The sequence below is a fragment of the Chroicocephalus ridibundus genome, chromosome 3 (assembly GCF_963924245.1).
Source record: "Chroicocephalus ridibundus chromosome 3, bChrRid1.1, whole genome shotgun sequence".
NCBI classification, from domain to species: domain Eukaryota; kingdom Metazoa; phylum Chordata; class Aves; order Charadriiformes; family Laridae; genus Chroicocephalus; species Chroicocephalus ridibundus.
This window is the reverse complement of record NC_086286.1, coordinates 24,790,571-24,812,153: the sequence shown is the minus strand read 5'-3', so window position 1 is coordinate 24,812,153 and position 21,583 is coordinate 24,790,571. Positions and strand designations below refer to the sequence as shown.

At 45.5% G+C, this 21,583-nt stretch overlaps 1 protein-coding gene and 1 long non-coding RNA gene across 16 annotated transcripts in view; one reads left to right on the top strand and one right to left on the bottom strand.

The window, feature by feature from the left end:
* ESRRG (estrogen related receptor gamma) overlaps window positions 1-21,014 on the bottom strand; it is a 408,609-nt gene extending 387,595 nt beyond the window's left edge. For 7 of the 15 annotated variants that reach the window (XM_063328437.1, XM_063328447.1, XM_063328445.1 and 4 more), the window contains exon 1: window positions 19,656-19,911. Coding sequence is in view for 1 of the 15 variants with exons in the window: in XM_063328441.1 (XP_063184511.1) it covers window positions 20,878-20,879 (2 nt within the window). In the remaining 14 variants the exon portion in view is untranslated. Of the gene's footprint in view, window positions 1-70; window positions 220-773; window positions 908-19,655; window positions 19,912-20,877 lie in introns of those variants that run through there. The other 8 variants (XM_063328439.1, XM_063328450.1, XM_063328454.1 and 5 more) reach the window with 6 other exon arrangements.
* On the top strand, window positions 300-5,422 carry LOC134512760 (uncharacterized). The gene is made up of 2 exons (XR_010070228.1): window positions 300-536; window positions 780-5,422. It is a non-coding gene; the product is annotated as an uncharacterized LOC134512760 (long non-coding RNA).
* Window positions 21,015-21,583: the final 569 nt, after the last annotated feature.

Sequence of the window (21,583 nt, the reverse complement as noted above, 5' to 3'; positions counted from 1 at the left end):
AAAAAACATGCCCCCGATGCAATGTCAGCTCGCAGAGGTGCGGGGTGGGGAGGGGGGGGCTCGGCGTTACCTGGTCAGCTCAGAACCGCAGGCAGGTTAATCAGGTGAGTCGTCGGGGATTTTAAAGAAGCCGAAGCCGGTTTCTTTGCTAGGAAAGTCTACAACACCATGCAGGGACATTGCAAAATCTTTACACACGCCTCCTTTAACTGGGCTCCCGCGACCTCCGCCGGCGAGGGGGGAGCCGCCGGCGGGCGGCAGGCCGGGCGGCGGGGCGGCGGCGGGGCGGGGGGCGCGGGGGGCGGCAGCGGCGGCGGGACGGGCCCGGCGGGCGGGCGGCGGCGGCGAGCGGGCGGCCGGCGGGCCCGGGCCCGGCTTCCCCGTCCCCGTCGGCGTCGCCGGGCCTCCCTGCCGCCTTGGTAGCGCCGGTCCGCACTCGGCCTGACCCGGGACGTCACGCCGCCTGTCTGTTTTCTCAATGATAACTTGGCAGGAGAAGGGGGAAGCGGCCGGGTTTTTCCTGGGCTCGTTACCGGGTACGTGCACGTTTCTTTTGCATGCGGGTGGTGGGTTTTATTTTTTTATTTTTTTATCTCTCTCTCTATATATTTTTTTTTTTTTTCCTAAAGCGAAATAATAAAGCGCCGGGACAGGAAATCCGGGGCGCGGCGGGGGCTGCCGCCCCGCGATGGTGGCGGCCGCTCGCCGGCGGGCGCGGGGGAGCGCGGCCGAGGGGAGCAGGCATGCGTTCATCTTTTTGTCTTTCATTTTACCTTCAGGGTGACATTCAGTGCCGGGCGAGCCTCGCCGGTCACCGCCAACTCCCACCTGGAAAGGAAAAAAAAAAAAAACAAAAACCAAACAAAACCCCCCAAACCGTAGCGATAAGCGAGGGGAGGCGGGGGGGGGGTGTGTGTGCCCCCTTCCCCGGCAGCCGGGATGCGGCGGGCGGCCGGGTCCTCCGGCGGCGGACGGGACACCTCGCCCAGGGGACGGCGGGCACACAGACACGCCGCCAGCCGCCAGCAGGCCGTTTGCCGAGCCACGGCGGGGCGGGGGGAAGGACACCACCAAAAAAAAAAATAAAAAAAAATTAAAATTTAAAAAAAAAATGCATCCGGATGCAAGACGGAGGCAGGCGAGGAGTAACGCTGCTGCCGTGCAGGCCCGGCGCCGCGTCCCAACCCCCCAACCCCCAAATCTCCTCCAAGCCCTGCGGGGGGTGATGGGGGGGCGGTAATGGGGGGGGGGGGGAGCCCCTCACGCAGGGATTCCCGTGGGAGCGGGGTGAATTTGGGGCGCCCCCGGTGCCGGGCAGCGCGGGGCCGGGGGCGGCGCGGCGGTGGTTTGGGGACTCGCGATCACAATGGCGTCGCTGCTGAGGAGAGCCGGGGACGGGCGCAGAGCCTGGCAGGGCTGAACCGCGGGCGTTCGAACCCTCTTCTCTCCCTGCCCCGGCAGCCGGGGTTGCCGGGCGCCGGTTAGCGAAAGCAGGACGGTTTAGGTTACAAGAGAGAGGGAGCTTAGGCCCGCAGTCAGCGCCGAGGCCGGCGTGACCACGGTGCAGGCCACGAGCGGTGTTAATGAGTAATGGTAGGGGCTGGCAAGCCACCTGCATCTTCCTTCCTTCATTTTTGTACTTTTAAAAGGCAAATCCTACCTGAATGGCCCCGCTAAATTCAAGGGACCCTCTTACACGTTAGACTTAACCTGCGTGCAAAAAATATTTCCAGAGGTAGGCCTCACTTAAGAAAGAAACTGTCCATAGTGGCTCAGACTTAATCGCTTCTGTAGCTAAAGATCAGTCGTTTCATGCGCGCTGTTCGTATCCCGGGCTGCTGAGGTGCCACACCACCTGCCCAGTGACCACAGAGCGTCCCAGCAGCGCCCAAAGTCAAGCTTACCTCTTCCATACTGCCTTTCCCACCACCTATTTTAATAACGAGTTACAGCATTGCCGATACACGTGTAACTAGCCGGGTGGAGTTCACAGGGGGACACATGTAGCAGGGCTGAAACTCAATTATTATTTTGCAACTGCCTCAGTTTAGCCTTAATATTAGCATTAACACTTTCATTTTCCTCATTTAAATGCAATAAAAAAGGGAAAATTGTCTTTGCTTAATATTGTTACTAATCAGGTTTTGCTATTGCAGTTTCTATAAGGAGATAAAGTCAGGGAGAAGTCGGCATACACCTTTTCCGTTGCTGGACTCTGTGCTCTCGAACAGCACCTTATTTCAAATGGTGAGATCGTCTGTTGCAACTGAAAAAAGAGTTGGGGAAAGAAATCCTTCTCGGAATATAGTGCAGTCCAAGCATCATTTTAAGGAGATTGAAATTCAAAGCTTTGTTTTGTTTTGGGGGTTTTTTTTTTGTTTTTTTTTCAACCCAAGCTACTCAAGATGCTTTCTGGCTTGACTAGAAAGACAAGTTTGTTTTATGTTTTTGTTTTGGAATTGGTTTGAAATGCTTTTAGACTAAATTCCTACCCGTCTTAAGTGTACTGCCTCAGCAGAGTACAGAGTACATTACTGATAAATTTTTTTGGTAGACTTGAAAAGCACTGTGTACGGCTTGATTGTTGTCTGTATTTCGCCATTCATTTTTAAGTGAGGCCCTTCTGATTGATGTGGGGAATTTGTTTAAACGGATGAAGGGTATGGCATAGCTACCCAAGATGCTACTTGCAATTATTCCATACCTCAGCTAACAGGGAGATTTTTAGTTGTGATTGTTACGCTTTTAAAAGTGAATTAGTTAATCAAATTGCTATTTTTGGAATGCACTTAAAGGAACATTAAAATGCATTAATTTCATTAAAATAAATGAGCAGATAGGCAACAAAACAAGTATTAGTCAAATAAGCAAGATCTCACCTATGGAGCCAAATTCAGCCCTAGTGAAATCAACTGAGTTGTGCTCGTCTACAGCATATTTAATTTGGCCTCCGCCGTCACACAGCTGACACTTTATTTGCTTGTCAAAGGCGTGTACATTAAAAATGTGTGAGCCATGCTTCTCCAACGTGTTTAACCTCTGAAGTTAAATTCACCTGTTTTCCATTTAGCTCAGCTGCACAGCCCTATCGCATATGCAATTTTTGGTGTGCGTACACACCAGAAATGCAGAGAGGCTTTCCCAACCCCAGTATTAGTCTAAGGGACGTGAGTTGTATCTGAAGTGAGGGTGTGATGAGGTGGATTTCAGCAGAGGCTGTTCACAACCAACTGCATATATGCTCCAGTTAATAGGCTGTACTGAAGTCAGTGTTACCATCTTTCATTACTGCTGTTAGTCATGCCAGTGAGAGTAAAGGAGAGGTTGGTATGTCTATAATCATGCGTTCATTTGCTATGTAGATATGTCCTAAGAGCCTCTCAGCCCAGGAAAATTATGTTGGAATAAGGTCGGATGTGAATGTAAAGCAGAACTGTGTTCAGATAGCTTATTCATTCTGGAATGACTGAGTTGTTTCCTGGTTTCACTTAGTCCACTTTCAAAGTGGATTAAGATAATTCATGAAAGTGAATTCTTATGCTGGCATAAGGTTGGTCTATACATGGGTTTAGTCGAGCGTAATTACTGCAGTGTACCCAGTAAGTGTTTTGGAATAATTTGGTGTGTAGGCAAGTCAAAAGTCCCACAGGAGAAAACAACAGAGTTTAGTTTTTCTATATAATATGAGGTTAATTTAGCCCAATGTATGACCTGCTTCATTCCTTGTGAAGCACATTTAATTCATTTCAGGTTTTTCTCTCTCAACAGAAAACCCCACAACAGCTATGTATTTGTGATCAATTCCAGGATAGCAATGCCACGTGCATTCCACTAAAAATAAGCAATTTAACTAGAGTACGCTCTGAGTAAGTTCTCAACTGCCTTAAAGCAGACAATAGGTTCTTTACTGGAGAAAATACCAGCTTCTCGATCATAAATATTCAGAGCGGGTTGTTAGAAATAAAAGGAAAACCAAAACCAAAGCTCTGCTCTGTCCTCTTAAGCATCCATGGCCCACTTGTACTTTTCACTGCCTACTATTCAAAGCAGTAGCACCCCTTCTAATTCAACAATATTAGTTCCTGAATGGGGAACCTCATAGAAGGGTTTACAGAACAACAGGGCCTTCAGAAGGCACCTTAAGAATAGAGAGATTATTTATAGTTTGCTTACAGAGATCTGAATCAGGAAGAGCCTACCTGAAACTCAGGCAGCTACTCCGCTCTGAATCGGGTGCATTGTATCACTATGGGCATACAGGAAAGTTACCAACAGGATAATGAGAACATACATACAGATTTTTTTGCAACTTTGTGCCAAGCAGAAACTTTGTCAAATGTCGTTTGGTCTCATTCTGTGCCACAGATCTCTCTGGGAAGAGAGGTGACTCTATGACATAAATTAAGACTGCTAAACTTTAAACTCAAGGTTGGTTGTTGTCGTGTTTGTTTAGGGAAAAAAAAATAAGAAAAAAATAGACAAGAAAGAAATTATGTAAGCTCAGCTAGTAAAACAGCCAATTTTTTGAAAGAAGCATAAATATAAAAACTAGATGGTACAAATTGCTGACCCTTTAAACACTGACATGGGAAAAGCCAATAAAAGCTATGAAGGTAAAAAAACCCAACTCCTACTTTATGTGAAAGGCTGTAATGTGGGAAGGCAGAGGGTACCCAGGGGTCTTCCCTTACGCAGATGAAGTAGTCCCACTGCTCCGTGTAACAGGCCACAAATGACGCCATACGTAAGATTCTTCCTAAGCTTGATTTGTGATTACGAGCATGGCTTTGCTCTGCTGTACTGGTCTTGATTGCAGGTATAGGGAATAGATTTCATGTACGATTCCCTAACACCGAACCTGCCTATTTAAGAAGCTTTCTGGTAAGAAAGTAAGCATTGAATAAAGAAGGTAAAACGTGGATAAGCAAAAAACAAGAAATCAAGTTCTTCTTTAATTCTGTTGTGATGGGTAACCTTGACCATGGGCCTACTCTTGATACTAAGGCTCAAAGTGGACTAAGACTGAAGGCAAGGAGAGTTTTGGACCATATAGGAGCATGCTCAATCTGAAATCCCACTTGTATAAACAATTGGATTAGGTTATTCTACACTCTGCTTCCACTGAGAGGTCTCTGAGTGTTGGAGCCACCAGCAGTGGTAGGGTATCCCGGCTATCCCTGGCTCCTGTCATTATAGGGGAATTACTCATCCAGTGGGGAAGGCGTCCTTAATCTCTGAGACGATGGCACAACACACGCAAGAAGAAATCTCAGCGCACAGCCAATGCAATGGAATGAAGGATCCTCTATGAGAATTGGTTAGTAGCACCAGTGTTTAATATTTGTCATAACAACCACCGACTGTTTTGTTTTTTGTTCTAACAATGTGAATTATGCATTAAACATTAATACAAGTGAGTGTACTTTTCTTTTGATCTTCAAGCATAATCATTTCTAATGAGAGTTTATACATAAGCATTGAAACAAATCCCTGAGTCATGTGAATTTACATTGGTTTTACTCTGTGGGAAAGATATCCCACATGGATTACTCATGTCTGTAAAACATAACATAAATCAGAAGAAAAAAAACGAGCTTCGATTTGGCTGTTGGAACATAAATATCTATGTAGACATTTGGCTTGTACACTAATGGTAATGCGATGTTAAAAAGTTAATTTATCAGAGATCAGGATTCAGGGTGGGGCCCTCACCTAATACGAGATCCAAGTCTGCTCAGAATAAGCGAGCTCACCTCTCAGCTTCTGCAGTCTGGCTTCTAACGAGAATCAAGCCTAGCGTCAGAGGAATTTGAACTAACTCCATGAAGTAGTAAAGGGATGAGAATTTGGCTTGCTTGATATAGGCAAAAGTTGCCAAACTGCCATCAGCAAGTAATAATATTGCATATAGGTAGCAGCCAAACTGCACAGTGCTAAATGGCACCTTTCCAGATGCCCTTGACAGCCGGCTGGGGTGCAAGGCTGACCCAGTCCGGACCAACTCTGGAAACTGCTCGGCCGAATCCGATACCTGCTCCTTTCTTTTTAACATCAGTCACAAACGTTGCATTCCATCAAAATATAAACACTCTGGATTGTATAACGGCCAAGACAGTTATTTAAAATACAAACAGAATTGAAGCCCTTTCCCCTTTCACACGCTACACAAATACAAAGATAACTAGCAATTAACAGTCTTCACTTAAGCAACCGTGCTGTGTGTGCAAAGTACGTGCGACATACTGGGGAAAGTGCCGGTACAAAACAGTATGTGATGGGCCTGGTTCCTGAGTATGTGGGTGCTGACTGCAAGATTTCCAAAATGCCTCTTGCCTCTCCAAAACAGATCACTAGGCCAAAGGTTGCAGAAGAGGAATGGCTACCAAGAAGGTATTACGTTTAATGGCAGATAGGCTCTATCTATGATTCAGGTCACAGCTCAGGAATTCTCAGAAGCCTGTGAATGTGTTTTATTCTTAGTGTTTACGTGTAAAAGGAGTCCTGGAAGCCAGAGATCCAGGATTACCCCACATAATTCAGTGTTCTCACAGGAGGCTACCATCATGCTCCTTGCTGTTCCTTCTCTATGGCCTGAATAACCTCAAACACTGATGGGTAGAGCTTCAAAAGGAAGAGCGGAAGAAGCCTATGCATAGAATAGTGTATAGACTGGAAGAAGAGGAAACATGAAACCTTTCATCCCTGAACTTGAACTCTCTAACTGCTACGTTTTATATAAAGACAGAGGAACTGATACTATTGCAGTTGAGAAGAAAGCACCTCTTCCGGTGGAATGTGACACTCCATTATGGAAACCCAACACTGTGTATGAATTAAGCCTTCCCTGAGGTTGCAGAACTTCACCTGGCATGTGAAGTCAAAATATGAATAGGTCAGTATTGGATCTTAAACAAATTTGGACTGACGGACCTCAACTATGTCAACTCCATCTAGACCCTGCTTGAAGCACATTGACAGTATCCAGCTTCAAAAGTTCAGTGAGTCTTCTGACTTCTCAAAATCTGCAAGTACATCCCCAAGCACACACAAAAAGTTGTACTTGCAAAGATGTGATAGATACAGGTAAAAAACAGTGTAGGGAAACTTGTAGGAAGGCCTTTCTTAGCATCAGTCAGGGTGACAGAGCCTGCTGGACCTTGGGTTCCCAGGGTGCATTCACAGCCCTGGAATGCCAGCTGGAAACACTTCCCTGTAATTTAGCTCATTTGGTGTGCATTAAAGATACTCGTTTCTAGAGCCCTATGTGAAATGTGCTGATACTAAACCCATCCTTCCTCTTATACCTGCGGGTCTCTAGCAGGTGGCCAAGAAGCTGACGGGAAGGAGAGGACACCAATTTTAACCTAGTTGTTCATGATGGAAAATGATGAGAAAAGTGAAAAGATCTTATTCCACAGACCAATGCAATTACTTATGTTTAACTGCTTAATCCCAGTCAGAACCCTGAATTCCATTACTGTATATGAATGTCATGGTATGGTGAAGCCTTATTCGGTAATTAGCTGGTCAGAGCCACAAACTAGAAACCAGATATGCAGCCAATGAAAGCCGGCATAGCTCTCGTGACATCAGTGGAGTCATACCAGTTTATACTACCTGGGGACCTATCTTCAATTTCTAATAAAAAAATGAGAAATTGTGTCTTTTCATGATATTTTGGACACACTATACAGCAATAGCAATAAAATTAAAAGTTATAAATATTTCTATAGCCAAGACAGAAGGAGAACCAATACAAAATCTTTAGCAGTGAAATCCTACGACCACGTTATTACGCATTTCAGCGTTGGAGCCATGTGGATTGCTGCTTAACTTTAGGGCAGCAAGGTAAGCTCATTTTCTTGCCTCTGTCTTCTTGGTTGCCATTAGGGCTGCAACCTTCCCATCCTCCTCATGACCTAATCTCCTGGTACCACCCCCAGGGAGAGGGGGAGAAATTGCACCATAGGTGTTTTTCCATGGGCGGATGTCTAAATGTGAAGGGAAACAATTGAATTTTAATGACAATTTGGGGACTCTGGAAGTTAATTTCTGGGCAGCGTAGAAATTAGTGGGGCTTGCTGCTGCCAGGAGCTGCGTGCTCTCCTCTCCTGCTGATGTCAGCAGGATTACAGGTGCTCAACTTTTTGCAAAAATAAGTCCCCAAATGCCAGGTCCTTCTCTCGTGCCACAGAAGGCAGGGTGAGAGACCAGCTGCCATCGGGCCCAACTGAGTTGCCCCGGTGTCAACGCAGAGCAATTTCTACAAAAATTAGGGTAACTGCTCCAGATTTAGGCTCACAGAGATGTGTTCTCGTTAGGTGTTTACAGCATAGCATAGCAACATTGTTCGGGGTAAGAAGGTAATTTTGTTAGGTGCCGTACAAAACATTTCATCGGATGAAGTTCCTGTATCCAAAAGCCCTACAAAAACGATTGCGGGGAGAGCACTGCAAACAACAGGATATCCTGGGAAGAAAGTATGCCAGTAATTGCAGCAAAGGCGGCCAGCTACAGAGGCTTTTCCTACGCGCAGGGTGATGATAACTCTGCCAAGGAGGCAAGTTGTTTATTTCCTTTTTAGCTATGATATTTCCATTGCATTGCTGAATCACAGTTCCTTAACAGCTTACAAACATAATGTTTATAAAGCTTTAGAGACCTTGTGATATCTAAGACAACATGTCCCAGTTTATCTAAATATCTATGAAAATATGTAATCTAATAACTCTGGGGGGTTGTTTTGGGTGGAGGATTTTTGTTGGTTTTTTTTTGTTTTGGTTTGGTTTTTTTTTTTAATAAGTTTAGTAAAGGAGGGATAATTTTTGGTCTTGTTTTTAGCTTCTTAGAAGATTCAGGAAGGAATATAAAGGATGTCCTCCAAATCTGTATATATTTACTTGTAGATAACGAAATAGAAAATAAAGAGAATAAAAGATGCTTCAAAATAGTGCCAGTCGTTTAATCTGCTCTGTAGTTAGATGGCAGAGTTTCAAGCATTTTCACCAAAAGGAGACCCACTGCAGAGTACTGTCTTTTTGATTTGGGGCTTGACAGTCATAGCCCCGAATAGGTCATGAAAGGGATCAGCCTTCCCCGTGTTACCCCTCTGCTCAGATGGCAACTCCAACCAAAAAAGACAAGAAAAGAGGACAGACGTAGCCACCTGGCATTGCCTTCTTGCACAGAAAGAAGCAGGCAGGGGAGGAGGGAGCTGGTGGCCAGCCAGGTGTGGCAGAACTCGCAAGCCAGGCTGCTGAGCTGGAGCGCGTCCTCCGAATGAAGAAGCTAACGTTGGGGAGCTGCTTCCCTTGCAAACACCTCTGTATCCCCATTTGCTTTCTCCCATGAGATGGTGAAGCACGCCTCTTATTTGGCTGAAAATTTTCAGCCTGGTGTTGAGTATGTTAGTGTCTGTGTCCACCAGCACACTACAAGACATACGTAAAACATCATTGCTGGACGTGTTCTTGAAGTTCCCTTGCGCTGAAGCCAGTTCTCGTGTTAGTTACAGGAGAATTAAAAGAAACCTCAGGGAGACTGATATTACTGACTCTGTTATCAAACCAGTTTTTCCAAACTGACTAATACTATTCTTTATATATGCTACCCAGAGTTTAGTTGTGTCCATTATTTTCTCTATTCACTTACTTCAATACATGTAATTTTACTTTGGGCAATTTGTTGCCCTGTGCTATTGGATACTGTGGTATGGTTCATTACATTAGAGCAATTTTCCTAGTTAGGAGACCGCCATAACGTTTTGCTACCAAATTTCTGCTGAGAAGTAAAGCCACTAGCTCATGAACACCCCATCCAAGTCCTTCTAGAGCCATCCTGAGAACTCCAGTGATCCCCGTGCTAGGACCCCTGCATTTATCAGGCTTGCACACAACCTGAACAGCCACAGTCTCAGCCCCTGCTCTGAGCCTCTGGGACATGGATGTTCAGATAAGACTGCAGAAAAATAAAAACCATGGCCACAGTCAACAACCAATTATTTTAATAGCTGTTAATATAAAACCATATTCCTAACCCTGATTTGTTACATCCAGATGCGCGGTAGGATACACGGTTTTGCCTGAATCATTTTTTTTTTGCCTCTTTTTTATGAATAATGACTTTTTAAGAGGTTGGTGTATTAATTTCCAGTTGTTAGGAGACTGTTGCTCTACATTCCTACCTGTGCAGATAGGATATCACATTGTGTCTAAGTTACCAGGGCAGTATGTTACCCAGAGTTAACATCCAGAAGCAGTTTCTTCTATTCCAACAGTATATGCTGCTTCTTGGTACAATTCTTTAGGTACAAGCCCAATGAAAACGGCCCTTCGCTATTTGCCACTACACCTCAGTTTCTCTCTCCCGTCTTTATGCTGCTGCAGAGCACGTACAACATGGGATGCTAGTTTTCCTTCTCGTGGCCTCAGTGCAATAAATTGCTATGCAAGAGCAATTCCCACTGATTTCAGGTAATTCTGCTGTTATACTCACAAATACAGGAGTTAACATTCAAGAAGTTATTTGGGTACTGGAGAGATAAACAGGTCTTCCAATCCTCCTACAGGTGACCACAAGCTACAAGTTTTATAGACATTTGATGTTGCCACTAAATGAAAGTGTGTCACAAAGCTCTTGAGAAAACAGTCGGAACAAAGTTTTAGTAGTTTGTTAAGGCGTCATAAAATGCATGTGCTTTGTGAGGCTACAACCTGTGTGTAGCAGGTGTACGCAGCCTGCTCTGTATTTCTAAATCCATCACCAACATATCATTGGGAACTTGGGCTTCTGAGAGTCACTCTCTCCGTGCCTCAGTTTCCTTATATGAAAGTAAGGGTTTCTTATGTCTTACATATGTCTTACAAGACATATGAAAGTTATGTCTTTCATACACCTCAGATGAATAGATCAAATTCACTCATTAAATGTCAAGTATTATAATCAATCACAGGTTTACCATGTCTGTTTTAGGCAAACATTTTAAACTATAACATCAAAATAAACCACTCATAAAAAGTTAGGTGTGGTTGCAGAAGCTCCAGACTGTGGAACACAAATCGCAGCAATTTCAATGGATGCGGTGCCAGACTTACAGATCAGATGAACTTCCATGTGATCTAAAGATATTAGCTCTCCAATGACAAGTGGTTTGGGCTTTATCTTCTGCTAGTTTAGGAAAGATCTATGCCAGTCCCATCACAGTCGCTCCATTACTTTTCCACTCACTTTGAATATTTTTCTATGAATGTTGCTTGCTACAAAACAATCAATCAAAAAAAAAAAAAAAACAACGAAAAACCGCAAACAAAAAACACCCCACCAAGCTCCCCAGGATTTAAAGGTTAAAACTATTGCTTGTTTTTCGTCTTAAAGAATTTTGATTTTGCCACATTGACGAAAGTTTATTTGCTAGCTAAGGGGTAGTAAAGGAACAGAGAAATAACTCAGTCACTATGATCACTCTTACATGGGTCTGTTACTGGTGATCCTTCCTTACATAAATGGAGTTGTGCTTAAGGAAGGTGGGATGCTACAGTTTCAATAAGTTCTTCATTCTACCAAGACAGACAGCTTCGGACCCATGAAGTTCCTCTTTTGTGTAGCACTTCCTTTAAAACGAGTTTGTCTTCTTGAGTAGATTTTTCCCTGGCTGTAATGTGATATATATATACACACACAGAGAGATATACGCGTGTCATAGATATCTATAGATAGATATCCATCTCACTTGTTCCATTGGACAGATGTTTTACAGATTAGAAAAAGAAAAACAAAAAGCCCAAATTTATCTATTGTGTGTATAAGAAAAGGTAGTATTACCCAAGATAGAAGTATAAGCTCCGTTTATTTCTATTTTTTCCCCTGAATACACCACCACCACCTACCCCAGAAGTCCCTGATGTCAGTAGCAGTATATGTACGTGTACAGCTGCAAAATCTTTTGATTTCCATGTGTCAGTGGAAACCACCACAGAATTACTGTATTTTTTGTCACACGTAAAAGATTCAATCGGCCTAAAAATATTTAACACTTTCTATTGGTGCAAAGACATCATAAGAAGAGCTCCAAGTATCTTCTGAACACGGAGGAGTCACTACGCTGTATCCTACTAAAATACATACTACTTCCCAAATTTCTCAAGTGGACAATATGAATAGGGAGGGAGGAGGGAAGGAAATTATTCAGGAAAAAATCCAAGTTAGAAACGGAAAAAAGATTTTCTAATTTGTAATTCGGAAGTCTGCACTTTTTTCATTCCTTGTTTAAAGATCTGTATTTTTAATTACAAATTTCAAGTATATTTTAGATGTCTCGCTGTTTTCTTGTGAATATGAAAATATGAAAAAATAACGTAAAAAAAAGTTAAATAGTGATATAATTTGTTCAGAAAGCATTGACTGATAAGCATATGCATGGAATTACCTAGTTCAGTTCTACTCAAACATTTTTCCTAACTGGAAGAAAACGGGCAAGTTCCTCACCCATTTTAACAGTCATCATTAATGGATGTTAAAACTAGCAACAATTAATTGGCAGCTTCCCGAGACGGGCACCAATGTAAGGATTTGTATTTGATACATGTGAAAAAAAAATATAAAAAAATCATTGCTGACCTGCATTTGGATGAAGGTTTGAAATAGTTAAAGACAAAATACCAAATGCGTCACACATGGACCTGATAACTGTTTCCAGGGCCAGGCGGAGCTGGGGAGGGGGGAGACAATTATATCTATTAATTAGAAGTCTATGAAAAAATTAAGACCTGAAACCATAGCTTTCAACAAAGAAAATTATGTTACTTCTATTTATTTATGCGCAACAAAACCAAAACGCCGGCCGGGATTTCTGGGCATTTCCACAACCCAAACAGCAAGAGGAGGCTATTCAAAGTCACAAGAGTTTTGGTGTTAACTGCAATGGAAACAGAACGGAGTTTTAATCAGTTACTTAGAATGAACTTATATTGATTTATCATCTTTTCTCCCCTCTGTGCTCAAAAAGCCAGAGCCATTCATGCATTACTGATGTACGTTCAAAAAAAGACACACATAGGCAATAACATACTATTCTTGCAAGTGTTTTGAGGGAGGGAGATTGCGTGTATTATGCCAGTGCTGCTGCACCTTAGGGTCACGAGTCGCTAAGAAAATACAGAGAAATACTTCTTTCTGTGCTTTGAATAAGTCTTCTTTGGTGACAGAATATAAATATGGGGAAGTAATTTCTAAGATCGTTATTACTACTCTATTAAGAATGACAGTTTTTGAAACAGATTAAATACTTAGATGGAAACATGTCATTATCAGCAGGTTTTGCTACAAATGTATTTACTACATTCAATCAACATCCTAAGCATACTTCTATACCTGCTTGATGAAATGAGCTCCGGGTCCTTCATATATGGCATAATAGTAAAAAATAAAAAAGACCTAAATTGCTATTTATTCAGCAGCTGAATCTGAGCCAACATGTACCATTATTTACCGTAGTTAGTGGTAATTTTACACATGCAGTAAGCACATAAGACCCTTGCAACATTTGAAAGCCTGAGATTTACATTATTCTTAAGATTGTTTTAATTTTAAGTATATACCAATAGAATAAAACATGGGCATTTACAAAGGAAAAAAAACCCACTTTTAATTTTGTTAAGACTGAGATAAAGTAATAAAAGAAATACAATATTAAAGTTGTTAACCCTCCGTTCTCAACAGAACTCCTACAGTTATATGCTCTCCTTTCCTTTCTGGCAGGATCTAATTTTCTGCAGGGATATCAAGGGGACCGCTGCTCTCCAGTTTCCTAAAGTGAGCACACCAACATCTGCTAATGCACTACGACGTGCTGTTTACCTTTCCTGTAAACTTAAGGCTTTTCCATTTAAGAACTGTATAAATGAATCAGTATTCATTCACACCTATGTCTACAGGTATCTATTATAAAGCAGAGACTACTCATTTTTCATTTCCTGCTTATTCTGATTTCATGCCGTATTCCTTTTCACCGATGGTGTTCAGAACTGCTTAGATATAATAACAACTGCAAGGGAAGTGAAAACGAAAGCAAGGTATTTTTCCCCTCATTTGCTGTAAGTATTTATCAACAGACAAAAGTGATAAAAATTCAGGGGTGAGAGGTCTTGCCGGACATCTCATTTAAACAACTCAGTAGTTTAGCGAACTACTGCAATTCAGTAGCTTTGTCCCCTGCTCCAAAACCCAAGACATCAAAATCCCAAACCGTCTTTATATATTTATATTTGCCCTCTGAAACACAGTGCAATATTTAGTAACTTGTATTCAACCTCAGAGTTTCCAAGGGAAGTAGTAGGGGTTTGTCTGTTGGTTGGTTGTTTTTTTTTTTTAATAATAAATTTCTCATCTACTGAAAGGAAGTATATGTATGCCAGTAAAAAGTGTGAGCAAAAAGGGAAGATTAATTAACATGTGAATAAATGCAACCACCCTTTCTTCAGTGGATGCGTTTGAGTCAGAAATTATTTTTTCTCACGCTGCAGAAACCCACTATTTGAACAAGTACCCACAAACATCGCTTGGCCCTATAATCGTCGTCACTACCGAGACAGAAGCAACAGTTATTGATCACACACAACATTCTGTAAGACACATTTTTTTCCAATTAAATTTATATTCTCCTTCTTGGATGTCTGTGTTTATTTAGTTTTGAACACAACTGCAGCTTTGTTAACTCCTGTGGCGATAAGTCATTTACAGAAACTGTTGCTCTCAGTAACATTAGCTATTACTGATTATAGTATTGCTTAAGGCAGATTCCTTGTTGTAAATGGCATTGAACATTTTTATCTGGATATTGCAACAACACATTATGAGCACTGGGATATAAAAAGAATAGTAAGTAATGCGGTTGGGCTCTGGATTTAAGCAATAAACTAGTGGACTTGTGCGTGGAGACACACTCAGCTAGAAAATCAAACTATCGCCAAAGCATCTCATACAATGCCTGTATCTTTCTCTACTTTGCTAGTGACCGATCATCACATTCGACTGTGAACCACAGTCCTAAATAATAAAGGTCAAAATTTTCAAGGACGGCTTCTGGGTTTGAGTTTCCAGCTTGAAATACCTAAAGCTGGATTTTCCAGTTGCGAGGTTCCCAGACTTCTCAGTGGGATTGTATCCCCCTCAATATCAGGAAAAAACAAAGCCAGAACAGGCCCCGCATCACTTCGAATCAAAACCCATTTCATCTGAAAAATTGAACCTGGGGTTTAACATCTCCAGAAGGATGGTATGAGCCCTATTAGCGTACACACGTTAAAAAAACAAAACAACAACCTAAACCATTTCTTTAGTCAAGTCCAATCTTATCTCACCTCATTTCTCAACTTTGTTTTGTTTGATATCAAAGTAATGTATACAAATTTTGGAAATTTGGCTCACCATAATAAACAATTTTAGCCTTTTTAATTAATCCAAAAGTACTGTGAATATAATATTTTAAAAAATAATTCTATAGGATCTCTACATATATAAAAATAGTAAATATTTGTGGTCAGTCTCTTGATCACATGAAATATGAGAATTACATTCAAGCAGCTTTTTGACAAACGCCGAAGTGCTGTGTTTATCCACTATATCCTCAGTTATAAAGGTGGGAGCGTTAACAACGCTGTTAGGGCAGTCTGCTGGAGTTCAGGACTCAAATCTGGCTCCGTCTGTAACCTGTTGTGACCTACTCTAATGCACCATACTAAAACTTTCTTTTACATCAGCTTTTCTAATACCTAACTCACCCAAATAAACTGTTTTCCCGCTTTCATATATCAGGGGGAGAGGGAAGAATCCTGTTATAACTGATATTTGCAGTTATTGGTGATTTCTTAGTGCAAGGTAAAATAAGCTTGTAGTTCTCTAGCATTTAATTATTAGTAAAGACAAGATAAGGCTACACCATATTGTACTGAATGAAGAGGTTTTCCTTTTCCAAGGAAGTTTTATTATTATTGTCAATACCAAATCATGCTGTGATCTCCCATGAACCGTGCTAAAACTGTCTTTTAAGCTGCGATGTTGCTCTATGAGGATATTCTATCTGCTTTCAAAGTAAGTGCCGATTTGTTTAACTCCTGACAAGGCTTTACCATAGTCCTGTCAAGCAAGCAAGGAGAACACCGAAAAGAAAGCGAGAAACCCAAATCCATTCTGGGTTCATGCAACTCAAACCAATATAAAATATAAAATTTAACGTTCGGAAATCCTTCGTCTCTGTGACCTACCACCTCATCTCATTACAGTGTGTTCACCGATTATTATTTCTTTTTCCTTTTCCCCCAGAAAGGACAGCTGCCCACCAGAACGCTTTCAAACGGAGCCAAGTGGGGGCCCGGTCCCTAAGGGCCGTGCCGTGGCCATGGGAGCCCCCTCTCCCCCCTCTGCCCCAGCAGCAGTGCAAGGGCGGCCCGGCTCCAGCGCGACACACCGGGCCCTTGGGCAAGTCAGACAAAGCGGCAGAACTTGGGCAATGGCTCGTAGCCCCGGTAAGGAACCCCCCCGCCGCTTTTCCCTGCTCCGGCATCCACTTATTGTAATTCCTCAGCTTTCAGCAACTTTCCTCCGCACCTCCACCCCTCCTGGAAACTTAGGGCAAACGCCGAGGACGGGGAGAACAAAGGGGCAAAGAACAAAGAGCCGGGGAGGGGAAGGGAGGGGAGGGAAGGGGAGCGCTCCCCCCTTTCGTGTCAGCCCGGGGACCCTCCCCGCCCGCCGCCGCCCCAGGGGCGGCCCTGCCCGCCCGCCGCGGAGCCCCAGCCGGCTGCCCCAGCGGGGGACGCCCCGGGGTGGCTGTGGGCCCCCTGCCCGGGTTATGAGCCCCCCCCCACACACACACACAGCGAGAGCTTCCTCGGGGTCTGGTTCGTGCCCGACCGCGAAGCGCCCGCTCCTGCCGTGCCCTCAAGAGCAACGATGGAATAACTCGGCGGGGGCCGCACCGCTCCCCCCGACACGCAGCCCCTCTCCACCTGCCCCAGCCCTGCCCTGCCCGGCCTGGCCCGAGGCCCCGCACCGGGCGCACGGATCATTCCCGGGAGAGCAACACGTGTCTGGCCCCAGAACCGCTGCCGGCACTGCCCGGAGCCGGGGCCGCTCCGCGGGGCGTCTGTCGGGGCTTTCCGGGACCGCAAGAAACCAGCGAGCGAGAGACCAAGGCGAGGGAGCTTTTCGGTTTCGCTGCAGAGGTCCCGTTCGCCTGGCAGCAGCGTTAAACTTTTGTTACAGCATCACCGAGCACCGTTTTTTAGATGGTCCCCTCCCCCTTGCACACCCCCTTACCGAAGGCGATCCTTTTGCAAACCTCCTGCTCCCTCGATTAGCAGCGAAACGCCCCTGAAAAGCTGCAGGTGCCCTCGTTACCTGTTGCTACAAGGCCCCTGCCCTCCTACGGGAGGGAGCAATTAATTCTTTTTTTTTTTTTTTTTCCCCTTCTCTCACCGTGACCGTGCTGCGCTGGCTGCAGGTGGCCCTGGGCTGGGAGAGCCCAGCCGAGGCGCTAAACCCCGGGTGGCTGCGGGCAGGGACCGAGCGAAGCCGGGGGGGGAGGTTTGGGCAGGACAGGCAGCAGCCACGGCAGCCCCCGAGAGCGGCGAGCGGTGCCCGGTGCTGCTGGCCAACTTCAGAGCGGCACCAGGGGGGTAGGGAGAGGCCACCAACGGCTGCAAGCGAGCGAGCGGGGGTGTGTGTGTGTCACCGTGTCATCGGGTTGCCAGGGGACCACATGCACTAAATGGCATCCTGCAACTACCTTGTAGAGAAGGACGGGGAATTATCATTCTTCTTCTCGGTCAGGCACTTCCAAATTAAAGAGTTAATTGACGCCGTTCTTCATTTGAGTAATAACCAAAGGGAATCCGAGATTTACCTGAGAAACTTTCAGAAGTTTTTTTTTCCTTTCTTTCTTTCTTTCTTTTTAATTTAAGCTAGAAGCGAGCTAACAGAACCTCACTTTCCCGAAGGAGAAATTAATCTAGTCCTTAATCGCGAGAGGAAACAAGCAGCGAGCACGGCACCGGCACAGAGCCGGGATGCGATGCCCCCGGGAAGCGGTCCAGAGGCGGTTCCGAGCGTAAACCGGGCTGGGCGCTCCCCGAACCGGCCCCGCGACGGGCCAAACCCCGCGGAGGAAGAGCCGCCTCGTCCCGCGAGCCCCTGCCGTGAGCAACCCTCGTTAGCGAAATCAGAGAAAGGTGGGGAATGAGAGAAACAGTTTAAAAACCTGAGGCTGGCAAAATGAGGAGCTGAGGTACAGCCGTGACACGCGTTTGCGTGAAACGCTGCCTTGGGAACGGGAGTAAAACTTCAGCCCAGCCCGTGCGCTTAGTTAACTAAAGCCAATTACTTGCCTCCATATAAAAGGTTTCGCGTATGGTTACATGTGAGGAAATAAGAGAAGCTCATGAGTCTGTTTTTGTTATGATTTAATCAAATAAATTAAAGGAGAAGGGTAAGGAAACGCCCAATTTGGAACTTCAAAAAAAAAAAAAGAGAAATAAAAAAAAAAAAAGCATTAGTTTTGAGGGACGCTCTCTGTCCAAACCCTTTCCTGCTTGCACAGAGCAAAGCGAGACTCTCGGAGTCCACTCATCTCATTACTGCTGGTTGTTTGGGGTTTCTCTTTTCCTGCTAAAGGAGTAACCTTTCATAAGCGATTGCAATTTCGGGGGGGAAAGGGTGAGTAGGTGCCAAAACAAACTGGGGGTGGGGCAGAATTTTGCGTTTCAAGCAATTTAGCAAACAGTAATTCTGCTTACAGCAGAGAGGTAGGTGGATACTTGAAAACATCTTCCACCGGGGTGTCCTACTTTAGCGATTCTAATTAAAACAAAGTTTAAAAGATGCAAAGAAAGAGCAAGCTTCTTGCTTTATTTCCAATGGGCGTGGGGGATACCGTCAGGCACAAAGTGCTTCCAGCTTGTTCTAACGTGCACCTTTGTTTAAAAGAAAAAAAAAAATCAAGATCGTCCTCTGATTTCAACTAATGTATTTTTAACTGGATTTCTTTCCTCTGCTTTGTGTGATCTGATACCCACCGTGTAGCCCTGGCCCACTTTCAGCCCTGCGGGTGCCCTGTATTGTATGCGTGTCTGAAAGAAAAAGGGAAAAGTCTTCCATCTCACACTCTGGTGCCCTATACCTGTGCTTGGGAATTGAATCGTGTCCAAGCTAGGGGTCAGCGAAATACGGATCCCATTCCTCTTCTCCCTGCCTAACCCGAGAGGAGCCGTGACTTTGTAGGTCCAGCCTGGCTGTGACCGTCCGGCACCTTGAATCAATAACGCAGCCACTTTTCTGACGCTTCTTTTCCACGGCTGCTTATTGAAAAGGAGCCTTTACTGCCACCTATAAATAGCGCTGGATCCAAGTCACTTTTTTTTTTTTTTCCTTCCCCCTACGTAAAGCAGCAAAGTTATAACCAAGATACGGCAAGTTCTTCTTGCTATTTTGGAAGGGCTCGCCGCCGGAGGGGCTGTGCTGGGGGTCCCGGCTCCAAAGGCGGCTGCGCTGCAGCCTTTGAAGGGAGCCAGGGACTCCGGCGGACCCAAACCCAGACAGACACCGGCTGCCTTTGAACTTTGTTCACAGGCGTGTGAGGGAGAGGAACAAATACCGATACTCACCGTGCTCTTTGGCTTTCCAGGTGTAACTCCGTCTCTCCCTCTTCCTTGAGTATAAATGAGCAGAGGTTACATCCCGGGCACACAGTATAATGCCCTGGGTAACCCCGGCCCTGTTAATTTAATGCTAGGCTAACCTGAGAGTGTGTGATTGGAGCTCAAGTGTTGTTTTAGAGAAGCGCCTCTCCGCGCCGCAAGCAAATTCGCCTTCTCTGCCCACACCCCGCCTTTCCACGCGAAGTCTCCCAGCCCTGCATTCCTCCACGAACCAGGACACCCACCTTCCCGAGAGCCACGCTGCCTACTACGGATTGCATCCCGCCCCCCCCCCCCCGCCCCGCGTCTCGAATCAACTGTGCGATTTCTGAGACCCGCGTGCCGTGCCCCTGCCCGCTGCGTGGGGCTTCGGTTTCACGCACGCTGTGCCCCGCCGAGCTCTGGGACTGCCCGCAGAGCCCCGAGACCTCGCGTGGGGAAGGAGCCAGGCGGGGGGGGGGGGGACGGGGGGGGGACGCGCCGCAGCCCCCCTCGCACCTCGCTGCCGGCGGGGAAGGGGCGGCGGGGCCGGGGCGCTCCCCCTCTCTCCTAAATCGCTGCCGGAGCGCTTCCTACCTGCCGGCAGAGCAGGCTGGGAGCTGACGGACCTGCTGTGCGCGGAGCGATCAAACCCCCTTATCCCCCCTCTCTTTTTTTTTTATTTATTTCCCTTTTCATTCCCCCCCAATGGGGTTTGATGAATACAGCTCGTTACTCGCGCTGATACCGGGTAATAATTGTCGGGGGGGGGGGGGGAGGGGGGGCGGTCTGAGCGCTCCAGGAAAAGAACAGCGGAGAAAGAGGGAGGGATACAACCTCCGTTATCTCCCTGTCGGGAGATTCCCAGCCGGCTCGGACTCGGGGGACAAGGCGATCGCTTAACAAACCCTCCTCCTCCTCCCTCCTCTCCCTCCACCACTCCTTCCTTCCTTCCTCTTCTCCGGCACATTTTCTCCCCCGCGCTCGCCCACGTTTCAGTCCTCCTCTCCGGGAGGCATAAACCGTGCAAACTCAAACTAAAAAGAAAAGAAAAAGAGAAAAAAAAAAAAAGAAAGGTGGGTGAAAGGGAGGGAGACAGGAGAGGAATAAAAAAAAAAAAAGAAAGGGGAGGGAGGCAGAAAAGGACAGAAAGTGTCTGTGCCTGATCGCTGACCATCTGTGCAAAAGGTGATCATTGTTAGGTACTCACATGGCTGGTGGCAGAGCAGCTCTTAGCAATTAATAAGTCTCTCAGCTTGAGCTCTTCTTTCCCCTTTTTGATGGTAGCGCGCTCTGTGTGTGTCTCACTCACGCACACACGCACACACACACAAACGCGATCAGATGCTTCAGGACCGGCCACTTTGCGAGGGGAACAACACGGGAGGGTTTGTATTACTCCAGGTTCGTGTGTGTAGCCTATAAATAGCGAACTTTTTGATGGAATCAGCTAACAAATGAGAGGAGAAGGCGTAATTTTGCGCAGGGAGCCCCCCTTTCTCTTTGCAAGATTAAAACCCCCCAGGCAGCAGACAGAGCTAAAGTTGTGGGTGTGTAGAAAGGATTTTCACTTTATTGTTATTGTGCGCGAGATTTTTGTTTGTTTGTTTATTTGGGGGGTTGTTTTTGTTTCCCTCCCCCTCCCCCCCCCCCCCCAACCTATACGTTACATCCTCCCTCCCTGCCTTCCCAGCCAGGGGCACGAACTGACCCGGATTAGCACCGACTTTAACTCCAAGTTGGAAATACGGTGCGTTTGCGGGGGTTTTTTTGGTTGGTTTTTTTTTTTTCTTTCTTTCTTTTTTTTTGGGCGGGGGGGGGGACGACACACACACACTCCACGCGATATCGGGTGGAAGTGAAGGAGGCGGGCAGGCAGGCTTTCCTCTGAATGTGCCCTCACTTTGAAAGCAAGT